This window comes from Podarcis vaucheri (assembly GCF_965113315.1).
Source record: "Podarcis vaucheri genome assembly, chromosome: 1".
Lineage (NCBI taxonomy): Eukaryota > Metazoa > Chordata > Lepidosauria > Squamata > Lacertidae > Podarcis > Podarcis vaucheri.
The window spans coordinates 95,563,256-95,588,444 of record NC_138759.1 but is presented as its reverse complement, the minus strand read 5'-3'; the positions used below and the strand labels follow the sequence as shown (position 1 = coordinate 95,588,444).

The 25,189-nt window shown below is 43.2% G+C and overlaps 1 protein-coding gene across 5 annotated transcripts in view; it reads right to left on the bottom strand.

The window, feature by feature from the left end:
* Positions 1-277: 277 nt before the first annotated feature.
* The window catches only part of KALRN (kalirin RhoGEF kinase), a 508,727-nt gene continuing 483,815 nt past the window's right edge, over positions 278-25,189 (bottom strand). For all 5 annotated transcript variants that reach the window (XM_082234882.1, XM_082234881.1, XM_082234883.1 and 2 more), the window contains 11 exons: positions 23,689-23,812; positions 17,655-17,714; positions 10,229-10,256; positions 9,233-9,404; positions 7,672-7,793; positions 6,629-6,760; positions 4,825-4,989; positions 4,339-4,417; positions 3,989-4,189; positions 3,441-3,579; positions 278-1,871 (listed from right to left, as the gene is read on the bottom strand). In XM_082234882.1, coding sequence (XP_082091008.1) covers positions 1,326-1,871; positions 3,441-3,579; positions 3,989-4,189; positions 4,339-4,417; positions 4,825-4,989; positions 6,629-6,760; positions 7,672-7,793; positions 9,233-9,404; positions 10,229-10,256; positions 17,655-17,714; positions 23,689-23,812 — 1,768 coding nt within the window. In that variant the 3' untranslated portion in view covers positions 278-1,325. The remainder of the gene's footprint in view (positions 1,872-3,440; positions 3,580-3,988; positions 4,190-4,338; positions 4,418-4,824; positions 4,990-6,628; positions 6,761-7,671; positions 7,794-9,232; positions 9,405-10,228; positions 10,257-17,654; positions 17,715-23,688; positions 23,813-25,189) is intronic.

The following is a 25,189-nucleotide window of genomic DNA, read 5'->3' as shown; positions in this document are numbered from 1 at the left end:
TTAATTTGAGATAACTGCAATTTGGAACTATTATTCAAAAGCTTCTTAGTTTGATAATACTTTGATGATTTATAAGGGGCTATTAAGTTAGTGGCATGTTTAGTGCACAATAATGGACCATTACTTTTAATATTAATAGTCTTTTTTGAATTGTTATTTAACACCAGAGTTTGGGATGGAACAAATATGCTAGCATAGAAGTTAGGATTCTGGAGCTAGGAAGAGAGATGCATGTGTACAAATATGCAGTAAACTACCAGTCTCACACATCAAGACCAATTTTGAAGCAATAATTGTAAGGATGGGCCCACTATGTTTACCACACTTTGGCCAACTTTGGATTGATTTCACAACTGATCAACTTTTAAAACTGAAAAAGGAATAAGATTCCTTTTCATTTTACAGACTATATGAGAATTCAACAAACATTCTGCAATAGAAAAAGTCTTTGACATCTAGTTTACAGATAACAGTAATTATTGTAACATAGCCTTTTCTCAACACACAGGTTTCACAAAAAAGTCTGTACAAGAGCTATAAAAATTTACTTTTAAAAATGTCTCATTGTGCTTCGTCAAAACATTTTTTGTTCCAGTGAATTTACCATCTTAGCCGTAGCACATTGCTACTTTACAGTATGTTAGCTTTGAACATGTGAATGCTGGAGAATCCAAAGGACTTTTGACAAAGGTATACTATGATCCTGACCAATACGGCATACCTAAGTCACTTTACAGGCAAAGCTGACATTATGATAGCACAAGGGCCATAAAAAAACAATTCTGCCACAAGGTTAATTCTTATTGAAGACAAGTGGAATTCTCCTAGTGAAACAGAGCTTCATTAGGACTTGAGGAGCAGCTATTTCTGCAAAATCTCGAATCCAGTCCAGTGTTGTTGTTTCAGGAAATGCTGACTGTGGAGGGTCAGCCTAGTTTTATTTCTTTCTGTTGCCTTTCAAATACATGAGTTAAAGTTTAATAAGATCAGCAAGGGTGTCGAGGTCTTTTAGAAGGCTGCCTTTCAAAAGTAAGGCAATGGTGTTTTGGTTACCATTTTCAAATGATGTCGTTTTCTAAAATATTCTTCTGTATTTGACATGACTTCATCATTGCAAGATAAGCCACACAAGGAGTTGCATATGCAACATCTGAAAGCCTCTAGTTCTAACCAGTTAGATAATGCAACTGCTGGAAAAGTACATACACTTTCTTTGACATCACATCAACTAGAATACTTTACACAGACATAAAGAGAGAGATTCCACCTTCTCTCTTTTCACACGCCACGGTGCTTCAGTGTCAACTCAAGGTACTTGTATTGCATTATATTCCTGGGTTCATCCTGCTCATTATGAAACTCTTAACATTGGGAATTGGCCGCACATCAAACTGGTGTTTGCGGCGTTCAATGAAGCTTGAGAGGCGTGAGGTATCCAGTGGGATTTTGGAATAGCTGCCGTTGTGAAACTGTAGCCAAGGGTGCTGCAGACAAGTGGCTGCTGTTGGCCTCCTCCTGAAGTCTTCCTGAAGGATGACAGTGATGAAGTCTCTGGCAGCATGGCTTACATCACAGAAGTACTCATTGGGAAAGCTGAAGTCCACTCGGCACACATTGATGCAAGTCTCCTCCCTGCTTTCATCCAGAAAGGGGGACACACCACTCAGCATGACATAGGTGAGCACACCCAGGCTCCAAATATCTGTGCCCAGTGAAACCGGAGCACCTTGGATAACTTCTGGAGCAGCAAATTCAGGGTTCCCAAGGAGATGATGAACATGGTAATGGCCAGTGATTTGAACAGCATCTTCCAGGTCTATTAGCTTAACGCGAGGCACCGGGATCCGCAAGTCAATGAGCAAATTTTCTGGCTGTGAAGAGCAAGGATAAAAAAAAGGTTCCATTGTTCATTGCTTTTGTATTTTAAATCTGTTCAAGTCAACATTTATCACATTTATAGCCTGCCTGCCCTCCACCACAGAACCCAAGGCAGTGCATATGTGGTTCCTGTGGTCCTTCAGATCATACATTCTTTTGCTTTTCCTGTTAAGGAAAAAAATGTACCAACAATGTATGTGCTGGCACTTCTTCAGCACACACATATGTCCCAAGTGAAGTACCATAAGTATTTGCTCGGCTAGTTTGGAGGCTTTACATTTTGGTACTTAGAGAGCATTTCAATGAATATTTGCTCAGAAGTAAGTTCCACTGTGTTCAATAGGCCTTACTTTCATGTATAGAGGATTGCAGCCTTAATTATAAAATTAGATTGACCACCCAACAAAGCACCATGCACAATGCACAAACTTGAGCGAAAGGTTTCAATGGATACCAGCTGAAGGATAGAGACATTTTGAAACTTGTCTACATTGGAGTACAGTGATGTTTAAAACAAAAGGCACTACAGGAGGCCAGCCTGTAAGATGTACAGGCCACAAATGTTCACTAGGTAGAGGTGGGTGAATGGCAAGCATCAGGTACAAGCTTACAGAAAATATTTTACATCTTAGATTTATGTAGATATAAGTTCATGTCTGAGGTGTAGTTTGAGAAAAAAACCCAGTTAAGCAGAAAAGGCAACAAAACTGCTATAAGCCAACATTGTGTATGTTTTGAGTAGCAGTGCAGACATGTGGACAGTCTGGTTACTCAGGCCATTTCACTAAAAAACAATAATAAGCCTCTGTTGCACTGCTTATTCCATGTGCATATGTTGATGAAGTATCCATCTTTCACAACATTCTGAGCCAGTTGAGGAAGGATTTAAGCTTCATATATGCAACATATAAATTAGCTCAATGTTTACATCTCTATCAAGGTATAAGCAAAGTTATGTGGACAAATGAAATGAGATCTCATCACCCCCCCTCCACACCCACACCCCCAATTACACATTTTTCAACAAGGAGCTTTTGTGTGAAAGGAAGGAAAGAACTGGCATGTGGGATCTTTGTGAGAGAACATTGAAGATGTACTGTATGTGAGTTATACGCAGTTCTTTTTTCTGAGGGTACGCAGGGGTATGCATACCCCTAAACATTTTGTGAAGTTTTGTACTTTACTGTATTTATTTTTCCCAATTTGAACTATAAAATGGTGATTTTCTTGAGTCAAAATGAGGGTACCCCTAAAGGTTTTTTTAAAGGAAAAAAGCACTGGTTATATGTCATTTGTTAATGACAAGATATTAAAACAGAAAAAATGACATCATGTAAGTGAATTCTCAGAACTGCTTGGATTTTTTTTTTTTAATTTGGACCAGATGCCTTCATGAGTCACAAATATGGCTATAATGAAGTAGCTAAAAGAAGGACAGATTAGTAACACAAAGTAGTCACTAAGTGTTTTCATTATAGGTAGATTGTCTCTGCACCTGAATTTAGAATAGACTGAAGCTTGGAATTCACCATGACAGATAGCGATATACACAAGCTTCCTACCTTTATATCCAAATGAGCGACTCGGCAGTTGTGAAGGTACTGTAAGGCTTCCATTGTGTCTCTTATGTAAAAAGCTACTTTCTCCTCCATCAATTCATCATGATTCATTAAGTAGTCCAAGAGACGGCCATCATCCATCCTAAAAGCCAACAATTATGCACTGTGAAAAGAAATCTAGCATAATCACAAACTCTTGCTAATACTTCAAACATGCGACTAGCACCTTATAATGGAAGTGGCATTTTTTAAAAGCAATAAATAAAATACTTATATATTGCAGTGTAATAAGGGCTATCTCATTTTAAATACAGTATAGGACTCTTTATTTAAGTGCATGCTATTTCACACTGACTTATTATGCCCACCCCCACCCCGGCCGATGCACATACTGGATTGTGTGAATTTGACACTCACAGTCATCTGAAATATTGCTCTTTTCATGGGGAAATGAAATCATTTTCATTACAATCATGAAATGTGTGATTGCAAAGATGGAGGATTCCCTCAGTATAACAAACAAGAAGCTTAGCTTCCATCAAGAGACTTACAGTTCTAAAATTAATATATAGGAGGAAGGTGACTCATAGGTGTCATGAATTGTGATATACTGAGGATGCTGCAAATGTTGCAACATGGCTGCCTCATGTGCTGCCTGCTCTTCCTTCTTCATTTTTTTATTGATGAACTTCACTGCAACATCCTTCCTGGTGGCTTTGTGGATACATTTCTTTACAACAGCAAATCGACCCCTGTGGAGAGAAATGATAATAAGCATTATTCATTCATAAATCATGCACCCACTGCCTTAACAGATAACTTAAAAGAAACACTTTTAACACCTGGATTGTGTGTTTTAGTGAAATAATTGATTCCAATCTCATTTAGTGAAATAATTCACCTTCCAATCTCATTCAGTTCTGTGTAGGCGAAATCAAAGTTCTCTTTCCAGGTCACGGTGGCTCCATCTGCTGCAGAGTCTGTGAAACCCAAAGGGATGGGGAAATAGAGTTGGTTGCAATGCCAATTATAGTCTTTATTACACATCAGTAATACAAAGGGAGAAGTTTAAAGAAAGAAAATCATGCGAGAGCCTTGACAAGCAAGCAGACAGCATGCCACCGAGTGTGCACCCGGATCCTAAAGATTACGCCTTGAAAGCAAAACAAAACAAAACAAAAGAGCTGATCTAAATACATGTGTGCTGATCAGAAAAGACACAATCATATATATGTTGCCCTCAGATATCTATAGTTGACTATAAAATGCCAACAAGAAGCTTGGAAATCACACAAACTTTAGCTTTGGAAGCAGAACACTGACCAACCAGCTCTAATATTATTCCCTCTGAAAATTAGTATCCTTCCCTTTTTGACCAAGTTCTCACCGTATTCTGGAAGTTTCACAAACTCAGAGGCTTCGCTGGGCAAACTGATTCCCCAGGGGTTGCTGGCGCTGACTCGGAACTGATATTGGCATCCAGGTGTGAGATCTTCAATAACGAGGTAGGTGTCCAAGGTGGAGGCAACAGACTGCTGCCAGACCTGTGAGCCTACGGGTTATGCAGAGAGAGATTAAGATAACATTTTTTAAAAGAACATGACTATAGATTTTAGAGAAAGGAGGGTGCTGTGCCTTACTGACTCTTCCCCTCCACCCCAGCACACTGAGACTAAGGTTTAATCCAGTCCTAATTGATAAAAAAAGAAAAGAAATACAGATTCTTTTAGAAGTCACCTGTGCTAAAAAAGAAATAAAGAAAAGAAAAGTAGCAACCACTTTGTCTTCTTGTGTTGCCTGATTTAAACATGCAGCAGTGTGATGTCGTAGAATGGTCTATACCATATTAGACTAGAGGTAAGAGACATTATTTTTGAACACCATATTAAAAAAATCATTCCAAGTGGAAAACTAGTGCAACGGGGAAATCATTAGAACTTTATTTTCTATTGGTAGGGAGTTGAATAAATGCATAAATAAATAAAAATTGCACAGGAAAGTATTCAGTAATACTCTTCCATCCTCTGTGGACTGAAGCAGAATGGTCCATTCTACCATTTCAGACCCAGCTGTTAAGAGCTTCAAATTACTACCCATTCTCTTCTGGGCAATCTTCTGGCAGCCACATGCCAGTGGTGGGCAGCGTCAGAGGCAAAAGTGGGAAGAACCATTAAATGTAAAATGTACAACAGGCTAGTTTCTACACACATGCAAACATTCCTCTCTGTCCTCCATCCCGGCAAGCAAAAGGCATTCTCAGAGTTCAACAATGCATTCTAGCCAGGCAAAAAACACTCGAGAGAGGCAGGAAGAAGAGGCAGTGAGGTGTGCTGCCTAGGAGTCTTGCTTGAGGGCTAGACAGAAAGGCCTGGAGGGCCACATTTGGTCCACGGGCCTGAGGTTCCTTCCCCCAGCTTATTGCAGCACGCTGGTCATGCATTTTTCACTGGTCTTTGTCAGGTGTATGGACCAGTGTGGTGATCACCACCAGCTGAAGAACCCTTCACATCTGGACTGAGAGAGTCAGGATGACTGAAAACAGGCTTGCCAGATCAAGTCCATAGGTTTTGCCTTTCACTTAAATAGGATGGCAACCGCATGTAAAACTGGTGCTCCCTTGCTCCACTTGCATCCTCTGAGGCCCATGGTTAAGCTGGAGGTCCACAACTGACCAGCAGAAGAACCTGGCCCTGCTGTTGCTTCTCTTGCCATTGCCACCCACTGGCCTGCTCTCTTCCACTGGCCCACAGCAGGCAGTGCAAAGAAGCCATGGGACTGAAGGGAAGGAGCAGCAATTGCCACTGCCTGCTCACTTGCTGGCAGAGAAAGAGAGAGTATGCAAGTGGGTAGTAGCAGGGAGGAGGAAAAGAGGTCACTAGGGCTTCTTACATAAGGGCTCCCAAAATCTCGAGCCAGTTCTGCTCACCTGTATTCTCCTGCCTGCCATGGGACACGACTTGTCCCACTTGCAGATGGGAGGGAAAGGTAATGGCGAAGCCACTGCTGCTAACTTGCTCACAACCTCCCAGTTGCACCAGGCAACCCTAGCAGAAAGAGGCAGCATAGGCAACACCCCAAATTAAAAGGCACTGAAGCCTATTAGCTCAGCCTAGCAGCTCCGCACAACAAGCTGGATCATCCTACTACAATCAGTTGCAGACCAAAGGTGTACTATGAGTTTAAGCATATACCTTCTTCTCTGTACTCCACTGTGTAACCTGAAATGGTGCAGTTCCCTGTACTGGATGGAGGCAGCCAGCGAAGAATCACTGAGGTGCAGCTTCTTTCCTGAGCAATAGGGCGATTTGGGGCTGCAGGGACACCTGGGGTGTAGGCAGGGGAGCAGAATCAGGAGAGTTGCATTGCAAAGCACGCGAAAGAGGGTTTATTAAAACACACAGAGAGAAAGTTTCCCAGCGCAATCATGGGTACAGCAGAACTGATGGACATGTATTAGGACACAACTATTAGAGACTGCCAGAGATCTAGAATCTGATCCTGTACTTGTATGCTTTACTCTGCTGGATAAATGGTGGATTGGAGAGGTGGGGAAATAGTTGGGGCAGGAGCGCTAACTCCACTCCTCCCAAAATTGTAGCCCTAATTCCTAAGTCTTTGCTCCCATAAAACCTGCAATTAACCTAATCCAAGTATCACCAGCCAGTACCCACTGGTGAAAATGGGCCATGCTATATACCAAAATTGTGGGAAATTTACTTTGTTGTCGAAGCTCTTCTTGCAAATAATAGTACACATGAGAGCTGATATACATGCTTAGGGTGGTAGAGGGAAGTATGCTGTTCACCCTCTTGGATTATATCACTTTAACTGTGTGTGTGTGTATATGTGTTAGAGAGACGAAGAAGGGGAAGAGATAAATTTGTAGTGATGGGGGCATGTGGAGGGGAGAACTGGTTATTTCCCATGTACTTAATATTTCCCATGTAGAAAGTAGTACACAAAGTACATGTAGTATTTCAAATGCAAATGAGGAATTACCCATTTGAATATCACACACATACACAACCAACCTGGTCTGCAAAAACCTAGCATGTCAGCTTTCCACAGGCAGGGATAGTTTTGACATGTGTGGATTCCTCACCTGCATTTTGAAGTGGTATACAGGCCCATGTACCATTAAACCAAACATTTCAAAAGCTGATTGCACCATGATTTAAACCAATGGAAGCTCTGGCTGAGCAAACATATAAAAATCCAGCAAGAAATCCATTACCTTGTACTTTTATTGTAGCCGAAGTGGACGCTGTTCCAAGCTCATTTGTTGCCACACAAGTATAAATACCGCTGTCTTGAGGCATCACATTACAGATCTTCAGAGTGATTTCACCTGAATCGCTGGAGAGGTGCAGATGTCAGTGTTTTAATCTGTTACTCTGCTAAGGATTTTACACTGGCTCAGTTTCCAGTGGCAAGCTGCTGCCAATCCATTTCAACTGACACAGAAAACAAGTCTCAGTGGATAGCAGACAAGTAGAGCCCTTCGTATCATGCAGTTTTGTGGATGCAGGTGACTTACAAGGAGAGGAGGAAGAAAGTAGTAATGGATCCAGCTCTCTGTGCTAATGATTAATGATTTAGAGGCCCATAAGAATGGCACAGTTCAGCACCAGGTAGAAAGTGGTGTTTTTTAAAATAATAATAATAAAAACAAAAACAGCGTAGGCTGTTATTGTGGTCCTCTGCTTCTTCTAATACTATCACTTAAACGTGCACTGCCTGCCTCTCCTGGAGTCAGCATAAACAGTAAAAGGTTGCTGCAGTGCCAGAAAAACCCATTATAAAGGCAATAGGCGTGTCCCACAGAGAACATCAATATTTCCTTTTGACCTGCCGAGAGGGCTACCCAAGAACTATTCCCCTTGCTTCACTTCTAAAAAATGCTTGCGGCCACATACTTTAAGATGCCACATGGAAACAGTACGGAACAATTCTGTGGTTGTACCCTGTGATGTATTTCATGGATAAAAGTACCTACTCACATCACATGCATGCCTTTGACTACAGCGCCTATATCTAAAGTGTCCTTGATTTCTTATCATCAGAAGCATTCAGTTGCTCTGATGAATTTCCCTCATTGTTTCCTGAGGATGTGGACAAGGTTCTTTCAGAGGTGTGGCTTACTACATGTGTTCTTTCTCTTTCTCTCTTGTGATCATGGAGTTGATTAAAACCTCCCTTAGAGAAGGTATGGCTCCAGCTCCCTTGAAAGTGATGAGGCTGGTGCTGGGGAAACCCAGCTAGATGGGTGGGGTATAAATAATAAAATTATTAATTATTATTAACCTCCTTCCTCTTCTGAAGCCATGTTTTGACCTGGACTGGATCAGGCCAGTGGCCCATCTTGCTCAGCATCCTACTCTCATAGCAGCCAACTAGATGGCTGTGTGAAACTGGCAATCAGGAGCCTAGCACAATAACACTCTCCCCTTCTGTGGCCCACAGCAACCATGGAGGCAGAGCTAGTGGCTAGTACCTCGACAGCCTTATCCTCCATTAATTTGTCCAATTCCCCCTTTGAGGGGAATGATAAGAAGAGTCTTGCTTCATCAGATCAAATACCCATTTAGTTCAGCAGCCTGTTCCCACATTCGCTAACCAGATGCCTACATTTATTTATTTTTTTCAAATTTCAGTGTCCTAAACTGGCTCTCCTAACATAGTTGGGCATATAGGGTCATTAGCTGGATTCAAACACTTTTAATGCACCACATTTTCTAGGAGTGCAACTGCTACATTTGTGCCATCCCAACGCCCTCTGCAAAATATGAACGTACCAGGAGGAAACTGCATATGCAGCTGTGCTGTTGTCGTTGTCCAGGATGTTCTGATCTGGTCCTTTCCAGGTTATGGTTGGCTTTGGTCGCCCACAGACTTTGCACTGCAACATTACCGTGTCACCAAGCAAGCAGGTGATGTCCACTAAGGGCACGAGAAACTCTGGAGCAACTGTAGCAAAGGCCACACGTATAGAGACATAATGTTCATTGAAAACATAAAACTAACCACAGGATGTTAAAAATACAAAATGTGCCTCAGTTATGCCTCTGTTGTACTGAGGGTTATTTATAAAGGGCTGTTATAAAGACCTTGCCCAACACCTCCTGTAAAAACAAGCATCAAGCAATAAAAGCAGCATCTGTTATCAGGTGAAACTAGGCAACCTGAAAATCTCAGCACTCTCACACACAAATTCACACCTGGAAAGTCTCCATGAGGAAACCCTACATCCCATGGTCTCCCATGAAATTCCAGAGCATTGCAAAGAATTCTGAAGGAAGTTCTAGAACAAGGGTTACCAATATCATGCCTTTCAGAACCAAAATGGGAGTCTCCAGAACACAAAGATGGATAAATAACTGAAATCATGTTGATCGTATTAAAAATACACCAAAATCTATTTAAATTTGAATAAACCAAAGGAAAGCAAGTAAACCACATTCAAATAAATTAAATATGTTCATTTTTTGTGAACAGATGCAATATGAAACCAAATATTAATCCAAGTAACGTTACATTGAAGTATGATTGAATACTGAATGTCTCTCCCTCTCTCATATTTACCAGACAAAATTTGAATGTGTGTTCAAACTGGCTGGTTGACCATGCAATAGATTCCTTGGGACTGTGAGTGGTACTTGCTTGGCATCATTCTTTCCTGACTAATAACTCAGATAAGATTTCGCAGGACTTGTTTGGGCAAAGATGATTAAACCCAATGTTTGGTTTGCTAGATCATGGGAACAACCTGCCACAATTCTGTCCTTACTCACCTTCCTGGATGAAGTTTGGGTTGATGATCTGGAAAAAGAACACATACATAAAAGAAATAGAAAAGTCTTTTTTAACGGGACAATGAGAAGAGGGCTTATTCTCAGCAAAGTATTAGAGATTTGACATAAAGGTTGCCGAGGAACTAGAAGCACGTCTGAAAGGTTCTGATTCAGGATCCTGGGTGTGCTATTCCAGCACTCATGACTTCCAGAGTCTAGAAGTGCAAGGTGCTGCAGTGCACAGCATGGAAAGGTTTTTTGGGACCAAAAGTGAGTCAGCGCCCCTAATCCCCAAGGTCCTATGTCCTTGTCATAAAGTGCAACAACCACTGTTTCCTAGGCCCATTCTTCAGCAATCAACATGACTGGGAGGAAACCACAAAGTTCATGTCATAGCTAGTTCTGGACAGTCCTGAGATGCATAAAGATTGCTGTGCTGGGGTCAAAGAACCATACAGTTCAGTATACCGCTCTCAAAAGCAGCCAACTTTTGAACATCTAGATAAGAATCAGGGTATTAAGACAAGGGCCACCCGTTGTTCTATGCCTCCAGTATCTGGTGATCTGAAGAGCCAGTGTGGTTCTTTCGTCTCTCAAGGGTAATTTGTCAAAGGCTGGCAGTGAGTAGAACTCTTTGACCCATACCACATTGCCTTCAGGCCCATCTGTTGGTGGGTCACTGCCCCTGCTTTCTGGTAACAAACTGCACAGTGAGGCCTTCTGCAGCACATCATTCTGATGTAGACACAACTAGGGTTGCCATACGTCTGGAATTTCCTGGACATACATGGAATACTGTAGTCAGAAGCAGAGTATGGCTGGAAATTGGGGGTGGGGGTGGGGGTGGGGAATCATCACTGACAAGCACTGGCACACTAAAACCACAGACGAAGCTCTAAATGTGCACAACATTAAAATTCGAAGCTTTCAGTTACAAAGGGTTTCAACTGAAATTTGAACCTTAGTTTTGTGGGATGACTTTAGAAAACTGTTGTTAGTCTTGAGAAGTGAAATCTGAGACAGGATTATTAATTTGTCAAATCAAATGTTTTAGCTTTTTAAAAAATCATTTTAATCTAATAATATCTGCAAATAGTAATGTTGGGACATAATAAAATTAGAATTTGCGTGTTCACACACTGAAGCAAATTTAGTTATTTTTAGCAAATATTCTGAAATTCATTCAGTTCTTACTATAGAGCATTCCTACTGTATACATTTAGGCCCAATATGATGGTCAAACTACACTTTATGTTACATTTCTGAAAAACATTACCACTCTTACTTGAAGAAAAAGCAGCCTCTGTAAGCAATACTTTGCTTCAGCAGCAGAGAGCAGCCTTACACCAAGATTCGTGGATTAATGATGAACTGCTTTGCAACCACTCAAGGACAAATGGATATTTAAAACAAAGAATATCACTATTTTGCATAAGGCTGAGATGGGAGGTTTTTTTGTTTATAGGCAGTACTACACATTATAAGTTCTGAAGGAAAAAGAGCTGGCATTTTGAGTCTTAAAATTCACCAGCAAGAATGATAGTTTACTGAAACCTCGCAAAGTCAAATTTCAAAAGTGAAATTTGACAAATCGTAAAAGTCAAAGTTTCAGTTTTAAAATTATGAATTTTAAATGTTTACTACTTTTCCCTAACATTCACATTTCTTGCAACAATTGTAAAGTGCAGCTGCACCCTAAATATGCAGAAAGCAGGACTGGCAAAAAAGGGATCCACAATATTTAAGGTTTAACAACGCACCTTCAGGGCAAGTAGCCATGGCAAATTGCCTAGTCCATTTAGACGTGGCTCAGTTGCACATTAATAAGCCTTTTCAGAATCCATCTCCTCTTTTTTTGCCTTTTGCCAGCCTGAGTTCTGCTCATGGAGAATATAGCAGTTACAGTATTACCTGTCATCTAGCCATTAAAAGTTTGGAGCATTTCTTAGGGTGGGGGGAGGGTGGCTATCCTAACTGGCATACATCTTTTCAATCTGAATTGCAATTCCAAATGGGCTCGTGAAACAAACTGAAATAATTATAAGCTACCTTTCTTGTAACATTATTGTCCTTTGTGAAAAACCAGAAGACATAAATCAAGAACGAGAAACATGTGGCTATCTAAATGTTGCTGGACTTCCAATTTCCCATCATCCCTGATGACTGGCCATGCTGGCTGGGGCTGTTGGGAGTCAAGAGTGCAACAACTTCCCGAAGGGCAGAGATTCTCCACCCAGGCATAAACAATGCAGGCTGAAGGGACCTTGTAATCAAGGCTTTCTGATTGTCGCACAGTACAGTCTGGCTGTACATTTAAAACACACAACTTCTCACAAAGAATCTTGGGGTCTGTAGTTTGTTAAGGGTGCTGGGTAGTGTAGCACTGTGGTGGGTAAACTACAGTTCCCAGGAAAAATTTTTTTTTTGGGGGGGGGAGCTGTAACTGTCAGCAGTGCTATAAAGGTGCATTTAATACATACATTCCATTTGTCCAGAGATTTCGCAAAATAGAAACAGAAGGCAGTTAAGAAAAGAGCTAGGCTGGATTTTCTTTCTTAGATGCGTTAACATTTTATTCCCAGGGATGGTTTGTGTTTTAACCTGGGGAAGTATTTGGAAATGATATCCTCCCATCCACACCAATAAGGGCCTGATACACACACTGCCACGTTATCCTACTGCATGTGTAGGCCCAATGTGATGGTCAAACTAAACTTTATGTTACACTTCTGAAAAACATTACCACTCTTACTTGGAGAAAAATCAGCCTACAGAGACCTCTAAGCTAGTTTCCTGTCAAATGTCCCCCCTTACCTGCTCTTGACAGAACCATTCAGAGCCAAGAGCAGCTGCATTATTTTTTTTACCATGAAATCTAGCTGGTTGGTTGTGTTGAGAAAAGCAGAGGGCACCTATTAAGGACAAGCTTAGAGAAGGGAAGAGGTACAGTAGTGCCCCGCAAGACGAATGCCTCGCAAGACAAAAAACTCGCTAGACGAAAGGTTTTTTCGTCCGCGATTTGCCTCGCAAGACGAATTCCCCTATGGGCTTGCTTCGCAAGACGAAAGCCCATAGGGAAATCTCCGGGGACCTCTTTTAAATGCTAGCGGTGGGGAGCAAAGCCTTTCCCCCCCTTCCGGCCTTCAGAAGAGGTCCAGGAAGGCTGGCGGGGGCCAAAAGGCTTTGCTCCCCAGCGCCAGCATTTTAAAAGCAGTCCGGGATAGCAGGGAAGCGCTTCCTGCTATCCCGGACGGCTTTTGAAGGCAGGAGAGATCCGCGAAGCCTGGGCGCGCTGCGCGCAGGCTTCGGCATGCCGGCAACTCTCCGCCAGCAGCGGCAGAGCTGCCGCTGCTGGCAGAGAGATCCGCAAAGCCTGGGCGCGCTGCGCGCAGGCTTCGGCATGCCGGCAAGTCTCCGCCAGCAGCGGCAGAGCTGCCGCTGCTGGCAGAGAGATCCGCGAAGCCTGGGCGCGCTGCGCGCAGGCTTCGGCATGCCGGCAACTCTCCGCCAGCAGCGGCAGAGCTGCCGCTGCTGGCAGAGAGATCCGCGAAGCCTGGGCGCGCTGCGCGCAGGCTTCGGCATGCCGGCAACTCTCCGCCAGCAGCGGCAGAGCTGCCGCTGCTGGCAGAGAGATCCGCGAAGCCTGGGCGCGCTGCGCGCAGGCTTCGGCATGCCGGCAAGTCTCCGCCAGCAGCGGCAGAGCTGCCGCTGCTGGCAGAGAGATGCGCGAAGCCTGGGCGCGCTGCGCCCAGGCTTCGGCATGCCGGCAAGTCTCCGCCAGCAGCGGCAGCGCTGCCGCTGCTGGCGGAAAGGTCCGGGATGCCTGGGCCGGACAGCTTTTGAAGGCAGGCGGGGGGAGCAAAGACTTTCGCCCCCGCCAGCCTTCAGAAGAGGTCCAGGACCTGTTCCGAAGTGGGGAGGGGGGGCGGGACACCTGGCCCCGCTGCCCCACTTCGGAAAGCTGTTCCGAAGTGGGGAGGTGGGGCGGGGACACCTGGCCCCACCGCCCCACTTCGGAAAGCTCTTCCGAAGTGGGGAGGGGGGTCGGGAACACCTGGCCCCGCCGCCCCACTTCGGAAAGCTCTTCCGAAGTGGGGAGGGGGGTCGGGGACACCTGGCCCCGCCGCCCCACTTCGGAAAGCTCTTCCGAAGTGGGGAGGGGGGTCGGGGACACCTGGCCCCGCCGCCCCACTTCGGAAAGCTCTTCCGAAGTGGGGAGGGGGGGCGGGGACACCTGGCCCCGCCGCCCCACTTCGGAAAGCTCTTCCGAAGTGGGGAGGGGGGTCGGGAACACCTGGCCCCGCCGCCCCACTTCGGAAAGCTCTTCCGAAGTGGGGAGGGGGGTCGGGAACACCTGGCCCCGCCGCCCCACTTCGGAAAGCTCTTCCGAAGTGGGGAGGGGGGTCGGGAACACCTGGCCCCGCCGCCCCACTTCGGAATGCTGTTCCGAAGTGGGGCGGGGGGGCGGGGACACCTGGCCCCGCCGCCCCACTTCGGAAAGCTCTTCCGAAGTGGGGAGGGGGGTCGGGAACACCTGGCCCCGCCGCCCCACTTCGGAAAGCTCTTCCGAAGTGGGGAGGGGGGTCGGGAACACCTGGCCCCGCCGCCCCACTTCGGAAAGCTCTTCCGAAGTGGGGAGGGGGGTCGGGAACACCTGGCCCCGCCGCCCCACTTCGGAAAGCTGTTCCGAAGTGGGGCGGGGGGCGGGAACACCTTCTGAAGGCGGGCAGGGGGCGAAAGTCTTTGTCCCCCCCGCCTGCCTTCCCAGGGGCTTTTAAATCGCCCCGGACAGCGGAGAAGTCCTCCGCTGTCCGGAGCGATTTTAAAATGCCGCCCGCCAGCATTTTAAGATAGCCCCGCACAGCGGAGAAGTCCTCCGCTGTCCCAGGGTTTTTTAAAATGCTGGGGGTGGGAAGAAAAGCCCTTGTCCCCCCCCCAGCCTTCAGAAGAGGTCCGGGGACAGACTGTCCCCGGACCTGGTCTGAAGGTGGTTTCCCTAGGAACACATTAATTGATTTTCAATGCATTCCTATGGGAAACCGTGCATCGCAAGACGAAAAAACCGCAAGACGAAGAGAATTGCGGAACGAATTAATTTCGTCTTGCGAGGCACCACTGTATATAGTAGCCATTTTGTTCTTAACCTACCCAAAGACTGAAGAGCCTCAATATTCTGCTTTGGAGTCTAAGGACTAGCAGACAGACAGAGGCAAGTGTGTGCACTCCCCTGCCTTTGCTATATATACACCTTTCAAGAGAAGGAAGTGAGGAAGAACAAACGAAGATAGATGGATGAAGACTTTTACTAATCAGTCAAAGCAGGGAGACTGTGGAACTGTGAGTGGTCCAAGCCAGCTGCTTGGAAGATGGCTGGACACTAAGTATTAGGCAGGGTTACTGGACACAACATGGTCAACCAGATGAATGGAGTGTTACAGAACAAACTGATGCACTGGGATACTGCAAGTCTGCTTTGTGAGCTGGGTGGCAATGTGTCCTACTTTACAGAGGACAGTCCTCTATTTGAAGTCCAGTTTAAAGATAAAGAGCCCCAAGTGGGGACATCAGGGGCCATGAAGTTGTCCATCAACAGTGAGTATCTGGACCGGAAATTGAGAAGGCATATAGATCACCTGGCCAAAGTCTTCCACACTATGTTGAGATGCATCATATTTCTATTTAAATCACAGTAATTGTCTCTTTTTATTATTAAATTTCTATAGATACATAGAAATTAGCACATACATAATTAGCACATACATCTGTGTCTTCTTCTGTTGATGTATAAGTAGCCAACTTGTTTGTGAGTTCAAAACAGCACTGTAACATTTTGCAAGTTGGCAGAGTACTGTTGCTAGGGCAAGGCAGATGGCAGAAGGCCGCCTTCGCAGAGGGACAAATGTTTCATAACTGTCACGAGGAGAGAAGGATATGCTCCTTTTTCATGACAATAACATAATATATGGGGGAGCACATGAAATGAGCCTGTGTAAGGCCCAGTGTTGCTGGCCTTTTAGAATACAAGACCTTTCCCCTGACTCCTTCCATACAAAAATATTGCTGTATCTCATTTTCTTCTTGGCTTCCTCTTCCTTTGTCCCTAGGTTTTGCATTCATGTAAACAAAGCAGTGAGGCCAACAATGGATATTCTATTAAAAGTCTTTTAAAATAAACTATAATTACAAAGGCACAGCAAGTACAGTGGTATCAACATAGCACTGTTTAGCCAAAAGCAAATAAAAGAAGGAAGTTGGGAGGTAGGAATTCACTGCCTTGTTGTATTAGTTGGTCTCTAAGGTGCTACTGGACAATTTTTTATTTGTTGTATCAAGTTTGCCTTACAGCTGAAGTCTGCAAGGCAAGTTTCACTGCAACCAGGGATGGGGCACCATTGGTTCTTCAACTCTTGTCAGACTACAGCTTCTATCATCCCTGACCATTAGCCATGCTGGCTGGAGCTGATGGGAGTTGGGGGTCTAACAGTGGGAGGACCACAGGTTCCCCACCTTGTACTAAATGGAATCTGAAACTGCCCAGATCTTACTGGTAAATGCACTTCAGTAGTACCAATGGACAGCAGCTGACCATGGACAGTTGCTAATAACGGTCAAAACAGGACCATCTCTCATCGGTAATGATTAAGGGCATATTCAAGTGATTGCCAATGGTAGGTGTGTGTGTGTTTTTGGTACACTCTTCTCCAGGGAATGGAAATCCAGAATTGTAGGCAGTCCAAAACACACTGGTGCATACAAGATACACATTTACAGTGTAGTAAGGATTAGCCCAAGGGACGCGGGTGGCGCTGTGGGCTAAAGCCTCAGCGCCTAGGGCTTGCCGATCGAAAGGTCGGCGGTTCGAATCCCCGCGGCGGGGTGCGCTCCCGCTGCTCGGTCCCAGCGCCTGCCAACCTAGCAGTTCGAAAGCACCCCCGGGGGCAAGTAGATAAATAGGTACCGCTTACCAGCGGGAAGGTAAACGGCGTTCCGTGTGCGGCTCTGGCTCGCCAGAGCAGCGTTGTCACGCTGGCCACGTGACCCGGAAGTGTCTCCGGACAGCGCTGGCCCCCGGCCAATAGATGTGAGATGGGCGCACAAACCCCAGAGTCTGGCAAGACTGGCCCGTTCGGGCAGGGGTACCTTTACCTTTACCTTTAAGGATTAGCCCAAGCCAATCTGACACCTCATGTGCAGAATATAAAGGGCAGTTAAAAGGTTTTTAACAAATTAGATCAGTGATAGTTTGTTGCCCTTTAACACCGCCCTAGATCTGCTATCTGAGATGGCATTCTGCCTATCAGTCAGTCCCAAGTGCATTCCACTACACATGCAGAATTTCTCAGGGGGCTGGGATAGAAAAAGGTGCAAGGTGGGGGGGAGGGGAAGGGGAAGGGGAAGGGGAAGGTGCAAAAGGGTTATTGTCTACCTCCATGCTAGTGTTGGGATCAAGGTCATCACATTCTGACTCCTCTGAACTGTTTGTCTCCTTTTTGGCAGCATGGAGGAAAGAGAACAAAGTTACAATGGGGAGAGAGATTAAGAGGCACAAGATCAGCAGAAGCAGGTGAGCACAAGGTAGCAATGTGCACTGTGCAACTAACATGCTTTCCAAACAAAGAGGCACTAAGTGGCAAGCAGGAAAAGAAGAAAAAAGGTGTAGTAATCTTGAAATCATTCAAGGGGAGGGGAATCAAAGGTTTTAATGGAAGCAGCAGTATGAGGAGCTACCTCTGCTATACCAGCCCACTCCCACCCCCCATTTTGCAAGGCCCTTAAAACATCCACAACAATACTATACATGGAGAGCATTCACCAAACTCATCTATATCCTCCCAATGAACTCAGTTTGAAATAAAACGTCAGGTGAAGCCAGAAGAGTTCAATCTCCTTGGATTTGTTGTGTTTTTTAAAAAGATTTCCAGGTGTTTGACCATTCAGCCTATCAAGTGTCAATCCTTTAAAAATGTACATGATCCATATACTTCAGTCAGCTTAAACATAAATGCAATCTGAGGTGTGCAAGTACATAATTTTAAATTTAAGCACCCACCTTAAAAATCCAAACGGCATTTTCTGTGTTTGTTTTTTTGCGCTCCTTGGCCCAAATCCAAAGAAACATTAGAGCACAGCATAAGGTATCCCATTTATGGCTGCACTCAAAGATACTCCCTCCCACACTGTCCTTACAATACTGATTGCCTATTGAGTTGAGGTGTGTGTGGCCAGACTCAGTCCAGGCATTCTATCCCAACTGCTTATTGGTCTTATCACTACTGATAGATCAAATTACTCGTTTGACCGTATGCACACAACATAACAGGCACTGCAGGCACCCTTCTGAGTGGTGGATGTGGGAGATCACCCTGCTGCCACAGCAAACTTTTCCATTCTTTTGTAGGATAATCCACAAGCAGATAAAAGTGGATCACCCTGCCTGCCCTGTAGTGATTGTGGAAGGGAAGGATGCAATAATGCAATTCGTGATCAAAAGACTAGTATCAAACCTTAGCTAGAACAAGGTGGTAGATGTGTTTAATTTTTACCATGTCAAACAGGCACCAAGAGAAAAATATTACTTTAAAAAAAGAAAGAAAGAAAACTGACTGATCAGTAGAGCAGATCATGGGTAGTCAAGCAGATGGTACCCTCAGAATGTGGTTGAGTGCCATTAGCCCCAGCCAATGGTCAAGAAGCTGCAGTTCAGCAATATCAGAAGGACACTCCATTGGTTACCCCGAGTTAAGGGCTTTTATATCAAACAGAAATGAAAAAAGAAAATTGTCCTGGGAGCCGCAAGAGTGTTTAAGTTGTATTTAGTTGAACATAATTATTGTGACTATTATTGTCCTGCATTCACACAAAAATAAGTGCTGCACTCAAACCAGACTTCTCTCCATTGTCATTTAAATTGCAAAGCAGTTTTGATGGATCTTTCTCATTCTTGCCCAAAGAGTTTTGGGTTGAGATCCACAAACCAGTTTTGCCAAGATTTAGACAAATAATGATTCCATGAAAATCCCACAAGCTGCTAAAGCTACATATTAATATTTCATCATTATAATATTTCTTTACTCAGAAGTATTACAAGTAATCTGAGATGTTAAAAAGCCATATATTGCTCTTTAATCACAAATATTTATAACATAGCTCAAAATCATATGTTATATGTGTCAAAAAAAGACTAAATGAAGGAAATACTAAATGAAAACTTGAATCTCTGTGTTGTCTTCAATCTACACAACAGATAGTGTGCACCTATAGAACTATTAACTGTCCAGACAGGTTTGAGAAATATGCTACCATAAGAGTTTGTAGCTAGAGCTCTCTTTATACTACAGTATTTTGATGCTAAAATAAAAAAAATCCTTCCAGTAGCACCTTAAAGACCAACTACGTAAGTTAGTTCTTGGTATGAGCTTTCGTGTGCATGCACACTTCTTCAGATACCAGATGGTATCTGAAGAAGTGTGCATGCACACGAAAGCTCATACCAAGAACTAACTTAGTTGGTCTTTAAGGTGCTACTGGAAGGAATTTTTTTATTTTGACTATGGCAGACCTATCTGTATTTTGATGCTAGTATGTTTAAGATAGACACAAGAGAATGCAAAGAAAAAAAGTGTTCTGCATTATATATATTTTGAGAAGTAACATTTTAAAGTTAGAATTTTAAAGAAATAGATCTACCACTAAACACATAGGGTGGAAGTCAGTATAATGCTAAATTATTGTTCTATCTGGCTGTTTTGGGAGTTTCCAAGCCTCCTGAGCAGATTGGGAATGGTGGGCCATAGGGATAACTGTTTATGTCACTTGCAAAGATGTATTTTGAAATATTAAATTCTCTTTGAGTTTCTAAAATATTGTTCTAGATATTATATTAGAAATGTGACCCAATATCACAAATTATATGTAATACAGAATATTAGTGAAGAATTTTAAGAATGCAATCGTTTCCAATTAATAAGGGTTTCTCCACACCTGCACCCCTGTGGAATATTTTCAGAAATGTAGATATGTGATTGAAACATGCTGGACTGCAAGTAGAAACTATTCAAGGCATTTTAAATTGCAATATATGGCTCAACCCTCTTCTTCCTGTTATGCTGCTCAGATTGCAAAGGAGCACCAGGCTCATATACCTTAAACAGTCTGGTCAAGATGATTCCTGCTTTGGAAACATCTTGGCTTGATTACTGATTTGCATTTCATGTGCCCTTGAAGACAACTTGGAAGCTTCAATTGGTATAGATGCAGAATATAGCTGCCAGAGTTCTGGGTAGTATGGCCAGATGGCTATATGTGTGTGTGTGGCAATCTATTCACCGCATTAAATAAGCTGGTATTTACTTTTAAAGCCCTACACAGCTTAAGAGCCCCAAACCTGAAGGAGCACCCATTCTCACTGCAACCTGTGTGTGATTAAGGACCTTTTTTGGTACTGACATGCCCTCTATGGAGTACTCTTGTTATAGAGACTTAGCCTGGTGCCTACATTGATGGCACCAGGCTGAAATATTATTGCTCAGCCTGACATTTAATCTTGTGCATGTTTTAAGAATGTAGCCTCTCTCTACTCTGGTTTTATTGTTGCATTTTATGTCTATCTTGATGGTGCAATGCCCTGAAATTTTTATGAGTGAAGAATGGTATGAAAAGTTTTAAATAAATATTGCAGCTATACAGAAGAATTTTAGCAGGTGCAGCTGGTCATGGCAGAAGTGGGGAAAAGCTGCACCTGCTAGAACTGCAGCTCCTACGCATCTGCTAAAGTTATATGAGCCCTTTCTTCCTTTACTTCAACTAGGGTAAGCAGATGAAAGCATCAAGCAGGCTCACTGAAGTTAGCACTGCTGAATAGACACTGACAAACACAAGCATATTAACACAAAAATGCAAACGTTGTTAGAATGCATGCAGATTTTACATTGCCACCACCACAGTTAATTCAATTTAAACCCCAATTCAACAAAAACACTGCTGTATGGTCATTGGTATTCCAAAAACAGCATTAATTTGAATGGAAACCAAATTATTTGCCTGAAGATTTTCTATGGCATGAGTCACAGAATGTAGACTTGGTCCATTTGATAAAGTTCTAGAGGGAGCAAGAAGGACCTGGGGTGGATTAGGCACTCTTCCATATTATCCAAACACTATATGTGACAAATCACACAACCAGAATGAAAACTAAGAAAAACCTTACAAATAAAAATGACAGTGTATTAGTAGCCCCCCAAAATGCTGGCTGAATGGCATCAGCAGGGATCTGGAACAGCATAAGAACATGAAAAAAGTGGCTGACTCCTCACCATATTTGGAAAAAACCCACAAACAACCTTCTGATTGCCTAAGCCCCACTGAATTCAGTAGTTCATTAGAGACCAAGTGCTTTGATGGACTGAGGCTTAAGAGCCTGATCAAAATAGTTGTTGGAAGTTAGTGATAGAAGAGCCCACAATATTAGGAGGGCGATCCACAACAACTGATCACATCACAGCTAGTGCCTAGGGGGCCAAGGTTGGAAAAAGGTTGGGAGACACTGGTCTAGGGATCTGCAAAGGGTGAACTGACAATGCTCACTGTGCAACAACTCAGGCCATCGCTAAGGCTAGCAGTGTGAGTAGTTATACCCTGTTTGTAATTCTGCTGGAAGTCACAGATCAGACTGCCTTATCACAGATCAAGGTGGTTTGGGGTGGCCTTTTTGTCACATGCTGTTATGTTCGTTAAGGGTTGCAAGCTTATCATAGTTGCCTTGAGCATTTCATCCCCAAGAGTTTCATGAACCTACATTGCAGATCTCACAATGAATTTGCTACATGAACATTTTGCAGTCTTTGTCCATGAGAAGGTTGCTTGGCATAAAGCTGTTATGTCAACCCCATGAAACAATGGTGTAGTGGTTTGCGAGAAGGTAAAGCTGGCATTTCACAATTAATTCCATGTCCCACTTCTTCATGGAAATGTTAAAAAAAAATGTGTCACTGCAAGCAGAATGTACATACGGCACATCTCTGTTGGGCCACTTACAAAACTCCTGCTTCACTTCCACAAACATTCCTGGCACTTTTATACTAAAAAATTGCACTGAGATTTCTTCAGTTCATGTTTATGGAGGGCAGGAATTTTGTGCCAACTGCAAGACTTGCGTGTCTTCCACTGCCTCCAGTATGCCTATTATGAGGAAAAGCATTGAAACTGGGTTTCAGGGAGTGGAATTCAATCCCATGGTGGACAAAAAATTCCTTGGATACTCCTTGCCAAATCAGTCTGTCTCTTTTTCAGCTAGAAAATGACAACCAGTGATGTGATTCTCAGGATGACTTTGAGGACTAGTGGGCATAAGTGGGATTTATGACTGTTATGTAAACTTCTTAGAAATTTTCTTTTTTGCTTAAGCAGTCTAGAAATATTGTTAAATAAAACAAATAAAAAGAGACAATACACAGAGTGGTGTGTCTCCCACCCTCCTAGGCATCACAGTTCCCAACTAAATGACTCATTATTACAACTGGATTTTCCTAATCCCTTTTTTTTGGGGGGGGGGTGAATGATTTGCCAGAAGAGCTGGAAGTTATTTGGGTTGTTCCTATATAGCAGGCACAATTCCAGGAGATGATGTCAGAAGCCACATGAAAGAACCAGAGCAGTAAGTAAATATTGCCCTTACATAACTGGGTGGGGGGAAAGGTGAAGTTTTTCTTCCTCATCCCTAATTTCTAGGAATTTAATTTCTAGGAATATGTTGAAAGCATCATGGAAGTCTTCAATATGAACAGTCTTAGTCATGATACATCTATAACATACAAATCAATCTCTGTAGTATTGGAAATACTGCAGCAGCTAAACTAGTTTAAAAACAGCAGTGTTAGGCAGTGTTTAAGCAGCCCTAGAAGGATGAAACAGCCCCACCAAAACTTCTAGCAGGTCATTTTGACAGAGGTTGCCTGTTCTGCACTGTCATTGCTTACCAACCCCTGAAGGCATTTTGCTGCTCATGGATCATTTGTTGCAGATTGTTCCTCATCTATTAATAGCCAAGTCTTGCCTTGTTTGGGCTGGCATGATTTTTGGTCCCTCCAAGGGAAAATTTTGCTCGACTCTGCTTGGTCTTTTTAACTGCACATCTTTAACTGCACATACACTTTTGATGGTTGCATTAAACTTCTGAAGTTAAATACTACACACAAACACACACACACACAGAAACTATTTACTTACATTTTGGATGCCAGTGGTGAGGAGGGAAAAAAGCTGTGTTGTATCTTGCATGCAAAATCCGGCCAAAATGTCTACTACTACCGAAAAGTAAAACAAATTAAAAATAAAAAGCAAAAAGGGAAAAACAAAACAAAGTAAAAAGCCAGATGTCACCCCCTGTCCATATAGAGGATGTTGCAGGGGGAGTGAGGATGAGAAGCAGGAGGCAGCGCACAGCTTCTGATGGCCTTACTCACTTTAACAGAGACTTTGTTGCCCAGAATATCCTTGGGTTTACGTAGGCCATTGGCTTCAGTTTTGCCACTGCTTTCCTTTTCTGCCCGCTTTCTCATGCGCAGGGTATGCCATGAACATGACTTCCTGTTGTACCAAAAAATGCACCAATCAAATGGCGTATCTTAGTAGGAAGAGGAAGGGATGTGGAAAAGCAATCAGCACACATGTTCTTGATACCTGCAGCCCCCCTTAAGAAGGGAGAAGCCACTTGCAATATGCCTAGTTGGGTGCAAACATTCAAGTCAGGATTTCAAACTAGTCTAGAACAAATGTTTTGTTTATTCTTGCTAATTGAAAAAAGATATTTTCTGTAAGTTGGCTGCAGGTCCGCAGATAACAGCATACTTCTTATTCATATAACCTGCAAGGGTTGGCAAAGTAAATTCTTCCAGTTAAAGTGAAAATATTGCAAAATTAGAGAGAAATGAAGTCTTTGTTCATATCTTATATACAAAAGCATTTGTATATTCCATGGTTCGGTGCCAGCTCCCAAACATCAGAAGTTAGATAATAACCACTTTATTAGATAGAGGAGATAAACATCATAGTACAGCTGAGTTGATAAAACACAGGCATGTTGAAAGAACAGGAACTTCTTTGCTTAAGTGTAGCAATGCTTGTCTTTCTGCTCTAAGGAACAGAAAATGAAGTTTATATATTCCCATTTTGTGTCCCAATACACATCCTACCTTTGCCACAAAATGTTTTCTTTAGGATGGGGAAGCAGAAATAGGAAAGTGTATGTATCAAAGCAAATAAGAATACTGACAACTATTTAGTCATTAACTGGATCGCCCCTGCATGTCACTTTATAACAGAGAATCCCCCCTCCGTAGATTTGTAATACATTTTCATGTATACAGCTAAGTGAGAACTCACTTTTCCAAAACAGCTAGAACCATGGCTCAGTTGTCTGCTGTATGTGTCTTGGGCTTGTATGTATGTATGTATGTATGTATGTATGTATGCTGCAAGTCTAGACTCTGATCCCAGCTATGAAGACATAACAACATACCTTACAAGAAAGGGCAGGTCTGCACTTCATAACTGCCACAGGAAAACACTGCTGTAACACCAGTGTTTCCTGCAGAAAATATGTGAAGGGTGGGCATCCACACATACATCTTTTAAACATTCATGTACATATATCTGGGATTCCCAATTGAGCAAGAGGTTCTGGATGTGTGTACACACGTATGACATTCGTCTTTTTTTGCTGTGGTGAAAAATGGTGTGTAGAGCTACTCAAAAAGTTGCATGCAAACTGGGAGATGAATAAACATTTTATGAATTTTCTCACGAAACAACACTTTGTTCCAGTACTGAAATGCTTTTGTGTTTATAGTATTGTTCACCAGATTACTTGGCTGCATTGTAATATTAAAAAGCAAAAAAACCCCAAGGCTTAGAGCAAATAAGTCACACCATCACAAGACTAAACTGATTTATATCAAATTGTGG